Genomic DNA, 15,858 nt, shown 5'->3' with positions numbered 1-15,858 from the left:
AGAATAAAGATTGATCTCACTATTTTACGATAGTGTAAAACAATGTTAAGCAAAGAGAAAAGGTATAATTTAGGTCGCACGAGAGGCAAAAATCAATCAAGATGAGACTCAAGAACGGAGTCTACTAAGATTAAGTATCCAATAAAATAAATTTAAAATCATACGAGAAGAAAGATATCTAATACTTTGTAGCTTTCTATCTAAGATTGTTGGAATACTTTGTAGCTTACAAGCTAGTTACTACTTGAGATGCTAGAACTAGTTTAATTTCAATAGGAGTAATATAATAGATTTAGCGTTGGAACTTTATGTGTTAGTTATGTTACCGACTTGTAGTAGTTTCATCATCGCGAACCCAAGGTGAAAATTTTAATATTTTATTATATTTAAATTTAATATATAAAATATATTTTACACATATAAACTTATACGGTTTGGTATTTTTTCAGTTTATTTTTATAAAATTAAAAACCAACCTAACTATTCGGTATGGTTATAAATTTATATAAAAAATTTCGATTTTATTAAAAACCCTAAAAATCAGCTCGGTACGATACGATTCGGTCGGTTAAGTCGGTTTTTTGAAAGTTGACTCCCTAATTGTTTTTGCTAATTTTAGCATATAGTTGGAGATAAACTAAACGGGTTACACATTTGTATTATTACAATATATATTTTAATTTATAAAAGTTTGAAGGAAATTTTAGCCCCCATCCCCGGGGTTAATTTTGGAATATCATGGTAATAAGGGCATATTTGGAAATGTATGACTAGGGTTTTAGGCACCGTTTTATAAACCACCATAACAAGTCTCCCTCTAGTAGGCAAAAGCGGCGACAAAACTTGGGATCTCACTACTCCAAGCCCCAAACATGGTACAATTTTCTCCTCTCCTTTTCATCTTTAATGTTACTAGATGATAACTGCATAACTTGATTTTTCTATTGTGGTACATCTTTATTAGTTAATGTAAGCCTTGGGAAATTACTGCAACGCAAAACATTATATGATGATTGTTTCAATTTTTTATCCTTTGACAAGTACTATGGTTTATGTAAATTTAAAGGAAAATATATTGTTGTTATTCAGCTTGGGATAGTGTTAGTTGTATGTTTCTTTCTTTTTGCTGATATATTTTAAATAATGATGAATGAGAAAGTAATTTTTTCTGCATCCACAGTAGACAGGATTTTGTTCGTGTTTTAATCCACACGCGCTATGTGTACCAAATGCATACATTTATGTTATCTTCTACTACTAGTTTTACAAGACCTTAACATTTAACCTAAGTTTTGATAGGCGAAAATGCGACACTTGAAAATTGGTGAACAGTTATCATTAAGGAAAGAATGAGGAACAATAAATTATAAACACTATATAACTCATTGATATAGCACTTTTAACTGCCTACTATTATTACTCGTAGACACTTAATCCCTCTTTCATGGCCACATATCTTTCCAGCTAAGGAATGGAAAATCTTTCTCCTCTTACATGAATCCAATTTTCATTTCATCCGGGAAAAACTATCTTTTTCTCAACAAAGTCTTTGTCATTTGATCCAATAGCGTTTCATTAGATAGGAACAGATTTGATCTGATAACTCTCGGATAGAGAAGTGTCTGTTTATTTACTTCTGTTAGCTGGAAAGTTGGCAAATATTTTTCTTTACCTCCTAGCTTCTTGCACCATAGAGTTAGATGAAAAGCAAGCAATTTGATAAGTCTATTAGATGATGCGATTCATTGTTTTGTTTGTTCCTTCCTGGACTAGATTGATTGAGTGTTAGTAAATGCTTTGGCTAGATGAGACTATGATCCTTCTGAATGCTCCATTTTGCTGTTTCTTTTCTTTTTATCCGCTCTAAGAATGCGAACTAATAACCAAATGATTTATTACCAGCCGAAGCAAATACACGAGATCAAGGATTTCCTTCTCACTGCTAGAAGGAAGGATGCTCGGTCAGTGAAGATCAAGAAGAACAAGGATATGGTCAAGTTCAAGGTTCGCTGCTCCAAATATCTCTACACACTTTGTGTGCCCGACTTCGAGAAGGCTGACAAATTGAAGCAATCGCTTCCCCCAGGTGAGCATTTCTTTATTGCTAACGTCGCGCTATTTTATTTTGATATTCTCAATGCCTCTGCCTTGTGCTATATGGCAAGTTACTTCGCTTGAGATTTATGGTACATTCTATTCGCGGGCACCTGATTTTCATGAGCTTAATAGTGTTGGATTATTTTTTGGCTTGTAGGTTTGAGTGTGCAAGACCTCTGAAGATGGAAAGCGGCAAATCTTTTTCCTTATAAGTTATTAGACAATGGAGAAATTTGAAAGAACTCCTATGTTTGTTGTTCCTTCATATTTTCTTGCCTTTCTTACGGTGGCTTTAGTATCGAGCATTTAGACATTAATATGAACCCTTGTTTTGTCAAATGAATTTTGATTGTTAGATGGCAAGGTATCCTAACCTTTTCTCATTGCGCTCTATAGGGAATTCTCATAACCTTTTATTTCTTGACGAATGAGGAAATGTCAACATCCTTGACTTGCTGATGTGCATCACCGTTCTCTTTGCCGTTTTCTTTTTCCCCTTTGTAGAAAAGAGGCGTTAGTAGGATTTTCCGCGAAGCGCTTAACTTTTTGGCCATGTGTTTAACATTTAGAACAATCTGATACTTGCAAAATAGTATGATTTAGTTTTGGGTCTTTTTTTTTTTTAAAAAAAATTAGCTCAACCGTGATGGATTGTCACTTTGGGTGTGCCACCACGAATTCAAATTCAGGATTTCCAAATTGAAATGCTAACACACCCATAGTTGGTGGGCATATATCTTCATGTGAATTCATGACAAAAACACCCATGTTGGGTTTCATTTCATGATACCACATTGTGGTTAATTTCGGGTCCTAATTTTAATTTTTCTCCGTCATGTTACGGTAACCCTTAAGGAAAATGAGTTGGTCAGATTAATGCTAAAAGAGCATTTTAGTACTCAATTAATTCAATAAAGCCTTTGCAGTAGATCTTGGTCCAGAATTCTAGATTTTCCCAGCGTATAAGATGTAATAAAGGGGGTATGTATTGTATGGAAGATAAGGGTATGCGTGTAATATGGTGATCATATTGGAAATTGGAATACTACATCACGTATCCGCCCCTTTTAAAATTATATATTGAAATCCTAATTCGATTGGGATGACGACTACGTATATTACTCATTTCATTTTAAGACAAACTAACTTACCTTGGGAAGCAAATTACTAAGAGCCACCACGATCTCACATTTATATCTGTACGGGTAAACTGGTTTGATTGCGTTTATTGATCTCGTGTTTTTAATTTGTTCTATTACTAACTAGGCGTGCACTGATTTAGAAAAGATCGTCTTTTGGGGCCAATTTTCCTACATGTGATCTTAGCTCTACTTTAAACACATCGTACTGTGACATGTATGCAGCGGCACCTGTGAACCTTTCGGTGGTAGAATAAATAATTAACTATACTGTAGTGTACAAATTACAAAGAGCCCGTTTGGATAAGTCATTTTTTATCTTATTTGAGTGTTTGATAAAATAAAAAATAGCTTAAATTAAATTAAAAAGTGTTTAAAATCAATCAAAACCAAGAAGTTGCTCAACCCCCTTTTTTTTTTTGGCTTAAAAGACATTTTGATTTGACAAACAACTTTACCCTTTTATCCCTCATATTTTATATTAATTCCAATACCACCCTTAATTCTAAAAATCCTTTAAGCACTATTATCACGTAACTACTTATTTATAAAATTACTTTCAGCACTTAAAAAGTACTTTAAACATTATACTTAAAAGTCTTTTTTTTCAGCTAATCCAAACGGGCTCAAAATCATTTAAGAACTTCTATTAAGTTCCTAACTGGATATTGAATGCGGTCAGAAAATCTGTATCAGGTTTCAGAATGTACACTTTGACATCAACTGATCAACACACATTTTGAGCAGCTCACCTTTGCCCTCCGCGAGCAATAGCCAGGCATTCAATTTGAAAATTTGCTATAAAATGTCAAACACAAAACAGGTTAACATTAATAAACAAGTCCAGTCGGAGATTGCAACAGTATTGACTACAAGATATAACAGAAAGGTATAATAAAGTGAATTGGAAAACAATTTTATTAAAATATACATTTGCCCTCAAAATAGAAGCACCGAAACTCACTTAAGTACATGGGAGCAGTCTAGTATATGATACACACATGACATGATGGCATTGAGGCAACAATCATTTTGAGAAAAGAATGCAAGGATTGCTAGAGAGAAAATCAACTACCTAGTTTGAAAGCATCAACGAAGAGACCTAGAATAACACCTGCTTTCCAGTAGTTCACCATCGAAACCAGAGATTGCAACCTCTTGGACAGAAGAGAAGGAGGCTTTTTATACATAAGCATTCCAATTCCCTCAATTGCAGCTACGACGACTCCTGCCACTAACACATCCCAATCACCAGTCTGTCCTAGGATTGTAGCCAAGGCATTTGCCGTATAAAAACCTAAGAGAAGCAGAAATACTTTCATAGGAAAATTTTGTCGAGCTGAATTAAGCTTCTCCAACAACTGCCTGCCTCCAGCACCTACTATCCTCCCCAAACGAGTTCCACCTAGATCACGACCATCACCGTTGAGGCCATCTTGATCGTCACTACTGGGAAGTCTCCCTGTATCTAAAGCAAATGCTATTCTTGAACCACGTCTTCTTGTCCGGGACCTGTTTTTACAAAACAAAGGTCTGTTTAACCATGCAAAAATGAATATTTTTACAAAATACTAGGATTAATAAATAAATAACTATTTTTACCACAAACGTGTCTTGTTGATTATCTCTGTCTCGGTCCTCTTGACTTAGTAAAGCGCGATCTCTCACTCTCAATTTCTCGAGCACACACACTTCCAGCATATTATTGACATTGTTTCAGACAGAAATTTATTGTTTATTGGAGAAAAGCAACGCCATAGTACTTATTAAAGTAAGCCTTCATATTGATTGAGGTCTCATTCAATCTCATACAGGCTAAACTTTAAACAGACTTTCAGAGCATAGACAGCGTTAGTTAATTAAAGTAGCACAGGCAAACACTAGCACCGTGTTGGACGCCAACACAGATAGGTTGTTTTTTATCGTTGAAAAGGTAATGATTGTATTCACAAAACAGCTTAAGGGGAGTGCTGTAAAAAACCAAAAGTATGACGCTCTGCTAAACTTAGACTCTACGAAGTCTAATAAAGTTTCTGTTTCGTTAACATATTCCAGTTTACACCACGAATGCAGTAACAAAAGATAATCTAACCGTACAAGCTGTTGAAAGTTTTCAAAGTTGCTCCTCAAGTTTTAGATAAATTGCTTCAGAAGGGGTGCAGAAAAAGGGGAATTCTCAGTCAAATCTTGCTATAGAATTATGTCCAAGGAAGACCAACTCCAACATATAAAGCCATGACCCTGGAAACTCATCTTGACAAATTCTTTGTAAATCTGGGGAATATGGCAGTAGTAAAGCACAAAAATATATAAATTTACAAATATTAAAAATTTATATACTGCTACTCTCCATGGATAATATAGATTCTAACAAAAACAATACATTCAAGTAATTCAATATCTTAACATAGATTGAATAATCATCCATGTCTACAATACTGAAAGAGCAAAAATACACAACACAGATATCTAAATCTATGAGCAACTTCTCCTCTTCTTTCTGATTTGAGACTTGATCCAGTAAAAGAGAATAGATATTCCATTTTTTACATTTGGGCGTGTCACAAAAAGCCTCACTTATTACTTCAACTTCTTGTTTTTCTATACCTAAGGGAAAAATCTGAACGAAATTATAAAAAATGGGAATGCAATATTCAAATTGGTTTCTTGTTAAGCAACATGAGTTTTGTCTCTCAAAAAGCTATAATACAAGTGTCCAAATTTTAAAACATTAAGCAAATAATCAGAACACGACTTTATGTTGGCATCAGAGACCTATCCAGTGGTAATCAAATGGTTCGGATTCATACTCGAGTATAAGTCAAATTCATTATCAAGAAATTTGTTATTGTGCCTCCACGCAGCAATTTATGTGAAGATGCACAAAAACAATTTTGGTATGGGATTAAGGTGTAGTTGATTGAAATTAATGAAAGACTAACTAATGCACAGATATGTCCACACACACAAAGTTGGAAGTGCCAAGTTACAAGCTTGCAGCTTTTATGAGTATGACAAATGTGTTTTTAATCATTCTACAAAAAGACCAAGGGTCCAGGCGACAAAAAGATAGGTTTGGACACTAGTAAAAACTATATAGTGCTTTGAGAAAATCACTGTGAAAATTTTTTGTTAGGCTGTTGATAAAAAATCCTAATACTTCTAAGCCCAGAGCAAAAATCTCCCCTGAGTCACTTACTTAACCCTATGCCTACCATAGCTAGAGACAGTTTGTACAGTGTCTACCTCCAGCAACAGCAAGGTGGAAAAGGAAGGGGCTCTCCCCTTCACCATCTTTTGGCCAAAAAGCGGGGATTGAAAGAGCACAAGTACCTTCAAACTTCTTCAATTAAGAGCATTGATTGCAGAATTTACATCCAGTTCTTCTCTCAATGTCAAATAACAACACATAGTTACGCCTTAAAAAACTAGTTTAATCCCATAAAGGGTCTTATTGCACATCCAGAAATGCAACTGACATTGTTCTGAGCAGCAAAAGTTTAAACCACAAAAGAAATTAGTTTTCAGAAACTAAAATCATGTAAATATTTAGATGATTCAAAACTAACATTTTGAATGTTACCTAATATTAAGAGATGGCATACATTTTACACCAAACTTTGAAATTTGTTCAGTTACTTCTGGTCTTTTGGAGAAATCCAGGATAGGTGAACTTCTTGAAACTACAAATAATTGTCCAAAGCTTTCATTATCGGCTGCTGGCAAAGACTGCAACATGATTGAAGCCATAAACTGCAAAGCATACAAAAGAAGCAATCAGAAATCGACTTAATGATACAACAAAGCGAAAAGAGAGAAGGGGTCATGAAAAAATCAGTGTGATCCCTGTATGTATATAACATTCAAAGTTTTCAAAGTAAAAGGCCTACTGCAGACATCTCAGGGCTCAAAATACACACTTTATCAAACTGTCGAACTATATGCAGGATCTCAAACTAGATAAAGCACTCTTGAAGGTATTTCCAGCAAATACAAGCACTCTTCAAGTCATCATTCAGCAAAGAAAAAAGTAGCTAGGTCAGGTTTTATTTACATATTGAAGGCGCTGCTTTCAATTTGCCTACCAAACTTAAGCATTCTCATGCTTGTACCACCCTGATTAGCAACTTGGTCTCTATATTTGATAGACAAGTATCTGTGAACCAAAATATTTTTCAGAAGGAAATCTCTGCTACCATTTCATGCAAGAGTCATACATAGAAGGGAAAGCTTTAAATTTCCCCAGTAAGTGGCTCTGTCATAAGTGCCTTAGTGCAGATTTTTTATAATGAAATAAATAACTTATCCAGAGAATCAAAAGTGGTTCATTCGCAACTACTCTGCATTCTGTATTTAATCTATTTGTTTTTCTTTTTATTTTTCTGATAAATCATATATAGCTACAACCCGCTGACGCTATTTTACAAAGGCACAATGTGGCAACATACATCAAGCCCATAAATCTGAGGCATAATCACAATATTGTAGTAGATGGTTTATAACCTCCCCATACTTTTTACACAAGCAACACCAGCTGACCAGAATATACATTCTCTTTCTTAAAATATCTATGGTCAGAATGGCTCTCCATGCAGAACACCACATCAAGAATGCACCTTCTTTGGAGTCCTATATCTCCATAATGCTTTTCAAATAGGTCTAATATTTCCTCTGCTGAGGGTCTATCGAAACAGCCTCTCTACCTCACAAAGGTAGGGGTAAGGTTTGCGTACATCCTATCCTACCCTCCCCAGACGTCACTTGTGGGATTACATTGGGTATGTTGTTGTTGTCTATTATTTCCTCTGGCGCTTAGATGACTAAATTATGATTGTACAGGATCGCTACGAACTGCAACTCTTCTGCTCCATCTCATAAGATTGCATTCAGTCTTAAAAACTTTCTTCATCTAAAAGTTAAAATTTGCAAGCTCCCCATTTGACAACTGTTCACTAAATTTCTTCCACTAGAAAATCTTCCTTTTCCTAAAAAATTTTTGAAGTTCAGCCTTGGATACCTCTACCCAACTATGGCATATTGGAATAGATCACCTAGCTTTGTTTGCTTTGCTGAATTCGAACCCTGGTCTTCCATAGGGGCGGAGCCAGATAGAAGCAAGGGGGTTCATCGGCAGAAAATTACATTGTATATACAAGTTATAATTATTTTTTATGTATATATAATAGGTGTTGAATCCCCTTGGCTTGTTCGTCCGTATACTTCATTATATTTTGAACCCCCTTACTAAAATCCTGACTCGACCACTGTTCTTCCATGGTTTTCATTAACACATGACAAACCCATTTGCAATTGACAATTAAATCAGCAAGCGTCTACTACTCCTCCTTTATTCACAGGATAAATTCAGCTAAAACTATAAAAAAATCAATTTCAAGTTGCACAATACTGGAAAATATTAAAATAACTTTATTAGATGCTGCACGAAAGGACCCATAATTTACAACATTCGAAATTGGAACAAAAGCATAGTATAATTGTGATTTCGTGTGCGAAGTGGGAGGTTACCTTAAGAAATCTTTGCTTCAGCAAATCCACAACAAGTAACTGTCGATCTTTTCCCAATGCATCTACAGAAAGATGAAAAAACTCTATTTGTGTTTATAGGATAGATAAAGATTGTGGTTTATGGGTATGTCGGAGAATGGTAGTGACAAGTACGGCCGAGCATCTGAGAAAATGCCTACTGATATTTTATGACTAAAATGCTCACTTATTGGGAACTAGGTTCAAAATAGTCCCTAGTGTATGACTTTACTAGGTTTGGTCCTTTAGGTTTATTAAAAATGAGCACTTTGGATCTCCGTCAATAATTACCAAATTTTGATAATTAAATTGCATGAATTGTGAAAATAGATAATATTTTGGTGGAAAATCACATTTGGAAGTAAAATCTTTTGCAATTTTTTTTTTAATCTATATATGGAGTCTGGTGCAACTATCTGAGGTATAATTTCTGTTAATTTTATCTACTTTATTGCGTTTGGTATAGCTTCTTTTATGTTGCAATTTTTGGGATCTTGATGGAGATTTCTGGTGTTCTTGATTGTATCTTTTTTTCCCCACAATTCCGATTAAATTCAATAATCAGAATTTGAAAAATATCTTACAAAGACTAAAAGTGCTCACATTTAATAAACTTAAAAGATCAAAACTGCTCAGCTAATACTTAGGGATTACTTGGAACTTATTGTCAAAGATAGTGGACCTTTTTTGTCATTTTCTGGAAAACTGAACCTGGAAAATTGGAAGGAATTTATTTAATAAAGAAATAATGAGTTCCAAGTCAACCGGTAAATTTCCAAAAGTCTGATATTTATTTTAGTCACAACACTAATAAAGGTGTGAAAAAAGAGATTGAGGATATCCTTCATGTTGAGGAGGTGGATACTCGTGGAAAGTATCTTGTCTTGCTGATAGTGGTTGCAACAAGCAAAAAAACAGTCTTTATTTATATTCAAGAGAGAGTAATCTCAAAAATGAGTAACTGGAAGTGTACTAGTCCCTTCCTAGTCTTGCTCAAAACTGTAGCTCAATCAATTTCAACTTATTTGATGAATATGTTCTTGATACCCAGTAATATGTGTGCACCTATTGAGCGAGCCATGAATGGATTTTAATTTTGTCAAAATCGAGAATAGGAAAAAATGTGAGATTAGGTGGATATCTTGGCAGAAAATGTGTGTCCGTAAAGAAGATGGGGCGTTTGGGCTTTCGAGAGATCCAACGCTTTAATCTCGCACTGCTCGTGAAAACAGGATGAAATCTTTTGACTAGACCTAAGGCTCTTGTGAGTAAGATTTTTCAAGCTCGGTACTATCATAAATTAAATTTTCTTCACGTAAGGCGAGCTTCCAATCCTAATTTTTTTTATGGGCAGATGTGTGTGAAGGGAAACAATTATTAACCAAGGATGTCTTCGACGTATTGGTGATAGGAAGACAGTGAGGGTTTATGTTGACCCATGGTTGTCTAAGGATGATTTTCGTTATGTTGAAAGCTTATTTTTCTTGAAAGCGACAATTTGTTTGTACTGATCTGGTGAAACAAGATGTACAAGAATGGAATTGGGATTCGCTGCATACCCTCTTTGATGCCTGCGAGATAGAGGCAACTAGACAATTTCTCTTGAATATTAGGCTCCGTGGAGATACGTGGATGTGAAAATGGGATAACGAAGGATTATACTCCGTGAAGAGTGGATGTCGTCTCCTTTATAATCAAAATATTGCACCGAACCAATAGTAACAACAACGTTGTAAGTTCATTTGGAGCCTCTCATTATCTCCTAAAGTGCTTAAGGTTTATCTTCAATTGATGTTTTCTTTACCTTTCAAAGATGAATTTTTGTCTCATACAACTCGGGCCGAAGACTGGGGGAAGCTTAGAAGAGATGGGAAAACCTAGCAGTTGCCGGTTGGGGTGGGGATAAGCTTACTTCTTCATAAGCCTATCCCCCCAAAAAAATCGACCTTGTAGCTCTAGCGCTTTGTGTTCTTTCTATTTCATTCCGGGATAGGCGGCTAATACTAAAATAATTTGGGAAGTAGTTGTCGTCTGACCAATCGACTCGGACCAGACCGCCCATGCCTGACGACTATAAAGGAAGCAGCTGGCTGCAGTCTCTAAGCCCGCAAGCCAAAAGTTTAACTTGAACCTACCTTTGCTAAGAGAAGAAAGAGAAAGAGAAAGACAGATAGCAGAAAGAAATCCTTCCAACCGCGGAATTGAACCTTTATCTGGAGAGCCTTCAGAAATATTTTACCTATATGTGAGAGCCTTTTAAAGAACAAATGTGTAGCTAGTTCAATCTACCCTCGATGTTTGCAAGCACCAGAGACTATAAAACATTGCTTGGTAGAATGTCATTTTGCAAAACAATGTTGGATTCAATCAAATTTTGGTTGGCATGGTTTAACACGTAACTTTATGGAGAGGTTTGAGGAGCAGAGAGTGATGAATGTTAAAACAAGAATGGATAAAGCAGTCATGATTTTGTGGAGCTTGTGGGAAGCGAAAAATAATCTATGCTGGAATAACAAGCAGAGTGCGCCCACTGCCACTTTGTATCATGCAAAGAAGGATTGGAGGAACGCCAATTTGAGGGACAAGATGTTTACTGCTGGCGTGAATACTATGACTACTAAATCCTCCGCTGTCCACAATCAAATGTAATATTGCGGGTGTTGACACCTAATTTTTTCCCTCAAATAATTTTATTTAATTATTCAAAGTTCTTGAGTCACAAACGGAGTGAAATAAACATTTTACAAGTCGAAAATGATTTTACAAAATTATTCCGGTGACATTTTACCATTTCATTTGGCAAAAATATCATCAAGTATATTATTGTATATCATTTTGTATACTTGGCATATATTTAAGGATTTTAAGCATATTTATCAAATTTAAATCCAAAACAGCAAGAACAATTATCTAATTAATTGTGTAAACTATTAATGATCAATTGATAAATGGTTTACTCCATTAAAATCGAGAAACTTGATTAATTGAATAAATAATCAATTACATCTCAATTTTTTAGTTCATTTAGCTTTAACCGCAATTACTTTTAAAATCAGCTAAAATTTAAATTGTCAATGTGTTGATTATGGTCATCATTGAAATGAGCAATTTATTTCTACACTATAAATTGGGCTATACTTGAAACGACTAGTTGTTTTCTAGATGACCCTAATTGAAATGATTTGTTTATAGTTTCATTTTTTGAAATTTGTAACCACATTTGCACAATTTAACCATTGTTTCTTTTTAATTTGGCTAATTCAACGGAATTGGGTCAGGTCCACTTTAGGCGACCTGGCCCACCTTCCCCTTTACTTCAACCAAAATGTACCAAAAACACCTTATTTTCACTCTTTGTTGAAAAGGTTAAGAAACCCTAGCCGAGCTTGAACCCCTCTCTCTCTTCATCACCAATGCCGGATATGGCAAAATACAGTGGTCTTCAACTTTTACAGACCATGTATGGTTGTTACGCCCCAAAACCCACCCTAGGTGTAACAGGCATCTGATGCTATGAACAACACCGGAAGCACCTTATAAAATTATACACGTCAAATCTTTTTCGATGATCTTTTAACAGTTATATCAATACGTTATAAATAGCTAACTAACTCATGATCACCATCAAATAATAAAATCAGCGGAATTCTGTCATAAATGTATCATTATAAAACGTAGAAACACCTAAAGAGTCAAACAATGACTTCAACTACTACCCACAGAAATAACGTCCGTCTATGGAGCCTCTAAGATAATAAATAAAACATAATAGCCTCTAAGATGATAAATAATACATAATCTAATTTCAGGAACAAGCATGTGGGCTCACCAAATAGTCCAGAAAGTAGTAAGCTCTCTTAATCCGCGCGCGTATCACGAACTTGCTCGTCAACATTACCTAACACACCATAAAAACAACAATGGTATGCATGAGTACTGGATACTCAGTGAATGTCTCCGGGACAATAGTTAAATAACAAAATAATATAATAAGGATCAGTAAAACGGTGTCAATAAAAGCAGTTTAAATTCAGAGATAGAATAAATCACCAAACTAGTAACACTATTAATGAAAACCGTTAAAGAAGAAATAAATCAATTTCAACTCGTTATGTCATTTATCATATTTAAGTTTTTCAATCATGAATTCAAGATCATCAACAAGCCACTCACAGACAACCAAAGTATAATACATGCCGATACATGCCCAAATCAACGTAAAGAGGGACTGCCACTTAAGGTTCCCTAAACTGCATAGAAGCACCACATCAGGGTTATCAACCCTAATGGCTACCCTTACTCCCGAATAGCTAGGTAGAGACCACACCGGGATTGCGAATTCTCGATGGCCATTCTTCCTCTCGAATGGCTAGGCTAACTCCACTATCATCTATAGTGACTACCCTTCCTCCCGAGTAGCTAGGCCAAACACAAACAATATAAATCATGGCAAAAGAGCTAAATCACCATCCTAGCATAGAAGCCGAATCACTTAAATCATGGCATGGAAGCCGAATCACAAGTCATATCATGATAGTCACATTATTTGTTTTCATCATCCCATTATAGGGGTACATCAAGTCATTTCAGTTTTGGAAACCGAGTTCACTTCTTTAAACAAGTTTCAAGTTCAACACAATCCATTATAGAGCACTCACATAAGATAGTCAAGCTTTTCAATTATTAAGTTTAAACATCCCTTATGGGTTAATTCAAGTTCAAATACCAAAGCTTTATACCTTCATCTTCAATCATCCTTTAGAGAGGAAATAGTCATGAATACATATATATAATATAATACAAAACAGGTTAATGTGGGCTTGTCCCTCACGCACACAAACCACAACCAAAGTCACAAAAATCGTTTAAAAGAGTATGTTAAAAAAGAGACATACCTCTAATCCCGTTATAAGCTAGAAAGAGGATTACTTCCAAGTTAAAAAATCACACTACAATGGTTATTAATAACAAAGTTTAGAACTTTAACCAATTCTAGGAATTTCTACCGTTATTCGAAAAACTAGGGTTTTTCTAGCCTTAATACTTGTTCTTGAATCGTATGTGAATCATTAGTGAATTCTAATGTTGAAGTATGGTCTACACCAATACAAAAGTTATTACTAAACTCAGAAAATCAAAATTATTACCTCTTAGATGAACTCCACACGCCCTTATCTCCTTCTTCTTGAGTTTTCAAGAATCTAGGGTTTAGAGAGATGAACTAGTGTCAAGAAGAGGTGAATTTAGTGTAGAATCGATGTAGATAGAGTAGGAACTCACCTTATAGGTTTGGGGAGGCCTTAGGGTTGATTTTCATTATTAGAGATGTTTAGGAACTAACCCCAAGGTTAAATATAAGAAAGAAATGCAAAACCCGACTTTTGACCCGAAAATCGTTGTTTCCGCGAAGGCCCCGCGATGCGTGGCATCATGGGGCCCCCTGCAGACCTGAGATTCGGAAAGGGTGTTTTTTTGCATTTGTTCTGCTATCGGGGCCTTCGCACGCGCCTTCATGCGCGCGAAGCTTGGCCATCGCGCGGCTCGTGTCAGTTTCTGTGCAGTGTTCGGTAAAATGGACATAAATTCTTGTACAGAGCTCTGTAAAGTCTCTATAATATATCGTTCGAAAGTTATTTCAAATACCTACAACTTTCATATTTTGAATTTTCCCAAATTCCCAACTAAAATACCCAAAAACTAGCCATAAGTACAGACTGTTTCAGACTTAGTGAATTTAGAAGGCCTTAGGAACTTCACTTTTCGGTTTGACTTCAAAATGACTGTTTATCACCCAAATGGATTCATATAGCTAAAGTATCATCTTAATACTAGTTTTTACACGTACACACCTAGCTTAGGTTTACGGGATGTTACAATGGTCATTTGAGGAAATAACATTTAATGGGCCGTCCTATCTCCACTGTATTCAACGATGAAGAGGCAAGGTTGCCTCTTTTACTTGCTTTTTTTGCTTTCTCTTAATCATTTTTGTCCATTTGTGAATTCAAATACTAAAATTTCATTGGTTTTCATCTCATTGAGAGGGAAATTCAAGAGGAATTCCCCCCAAATGTGTTTGTCTGTAATGACCTGCTAGGTCGTTATTGGGGGTGACTTAGAAAACTAGACCTCCATTGAGAATTCTGAGGCCGCGAGTGAGTTCTTAGTGTGTTTTTATGTATGTGTGCATGTTTTGTTTGCGTTTGTAGAGCGTTGGATTGGTGTTAGAATTTTTGGGTGAAAAACTAGTGGAAAACCCCGAGCTACTAGTCAAAATGGACCGCTGTAGCATGTGAGGGACCGTTGTATCTGGTCTATCATAGCGGGGCTAGGCTCGCTGCTGTAGGGAGCCGAGGATTAAATAAGGTCCGCCATAGCGGGAGGTTTCCCGCTATAACGAGACCGCTGCAGTGAGACATCGACCGCTACAGCGGTCGACGGGAGGTAAAATCAGCGTTTTATATTCTTTATTCCGAATCCATTCCCACACAACTCCAAAATAGTTTCCAAGAACTCCTGTGGCGAAATTCTAAGGCTAGGGCTAAAATACTCTTGAAAGGTAGTCTCAACCTTTCACTTTGTTCATTCCATCATATTGCCAGGTTCCATGTTTAGTTAATTGTTCTTTGATGGTGAATGAAAGGATAGTACCCTAGAAGTTGTGAACCCTAGAATAAATGAATGGGTTATTGATTTTATTATTGTTTGATCATCTAGGAGTATAGATTATCACTTCCTAAGATGAGAATTCGATTATTAAATGATGAGAATGATGTATTGAGACTTAGTGTTTCATAAAGAAGGTAACTTTAGCATAAAAACTACTTGTAAAAGGGTTGAATTGATTAGAAAACCCATGAACAGATATAATATAATTATTGGGATTAATATTAGTATGAATTCACTCTTAGTGATAGTTCACCCATTTGAAAAAGGGTAGAAGTAGTTGGGTTCTTGTTATATCCCGTACTTTCGAGTGTTCGGGAAAATTTGAAATGATTTTGATTTGTAAGGAATGAGACTATATGTTGATTTGAATTCACACGTGTGTGTTGTTCATGAAAAATATTGGTTTGGA

At 35.6% G+C, this 15,858-nt stretch overlaps 2 protein-coding genes across 2 annotated transcripts; one reads left to right on the top strand and one right to left on the bottom strand.

The window, feature by feature from the left end:
• Positions 1–731: 731 nt before the first annotated feature.
• On the top strand, positions 732–2,454 carry LOC132637230 (large ribosomal subunit protein eL38-like). Its single transcript, XM_060354351.1, has 3 exons — positions 732–875; positions 1,903–2,086; positions 2,255–2,454. Exons 1-3 carry the CDS (start codon positions 873–875, stop codon positions 2,275–2,277), a joined length of 210 nt encoding a protein of 69 aa, XP_060210334.1. The 5' UTR covers positions 732–872; the 3' UTR covers positions 2,278–2,454.
• A 1,661-nt stretch (positions 2,455–4,115) lies between these two features.
• LOC132637223 (ycf20-like protein) lies at positions 4,116–8,983 on the bottom strand. The gene is made up of 3 exons (XM_060354345.1): positions 8,763–8,983; positions 6,820–6,989; positions 4,116–4,748 (listed from the first exon to the last, which is right to left on the bottom strand). The coding sequence occupies exons 2-3, from the start codon at positions 6,984–6,986 to the stop codon at positions 4,304–4,306; spliced, it is 612 nt and encodes a 203-aa protein (XP_060210328.1). The 5' UTR covers positions 6,987–6,989; positions 8,763–8,983; the 3' UTR covers positions 4,116–4,303.
• Positions 8,984–15,858: the final 6,875 nt, after the last annotated feature.

This window comes from Lycium barbarum, chromosome 1 (assembly GCF_019175385.1).
Source record: "Lycium barbarum isolate Lr01 chromosome 1, ASM1917538v2, whole genome shotgun sequence".
Lineage (NCBI taxonomy): Eukaryota > Viridiplantae > Streptophyta > Magnoliopsida > Solanales > Solanaceae > Lycium > Lycium barbarum.
The sequence above is the reverse complement of the archived record's forward strand: the minus strand, read 5'-3'. Positions and strand labels throughout refer to the sequence as shown.

Bases quoted from the DNA above. Each gene is read 5' to 3' on its own strand.
- LOC132637230 (XM_060354351.1), top strand. The intron at 2,087-2,254 runs GTGAGCATTTCT...TTTGGCTTGTAG, and splicing joins GAAGCAATCGCTTCCCCCAG to GTTTGAGTGTGCAAGACCTC.
- LOC132637223 (XM_060354345.1), bottom strand. From the start codon at position 6,986: ATGGCTTCAATCATGTTGCAGTCTTTGCCAGCAGCCGATAATGAAAGC. The intron at 4,749-6,819 runs GTAACATTCAAA...TTGTAAAAACAG, and splicing joins ATGCCATCTCTTAATATTAG to GTCCCGGACAAGAAGACGTG.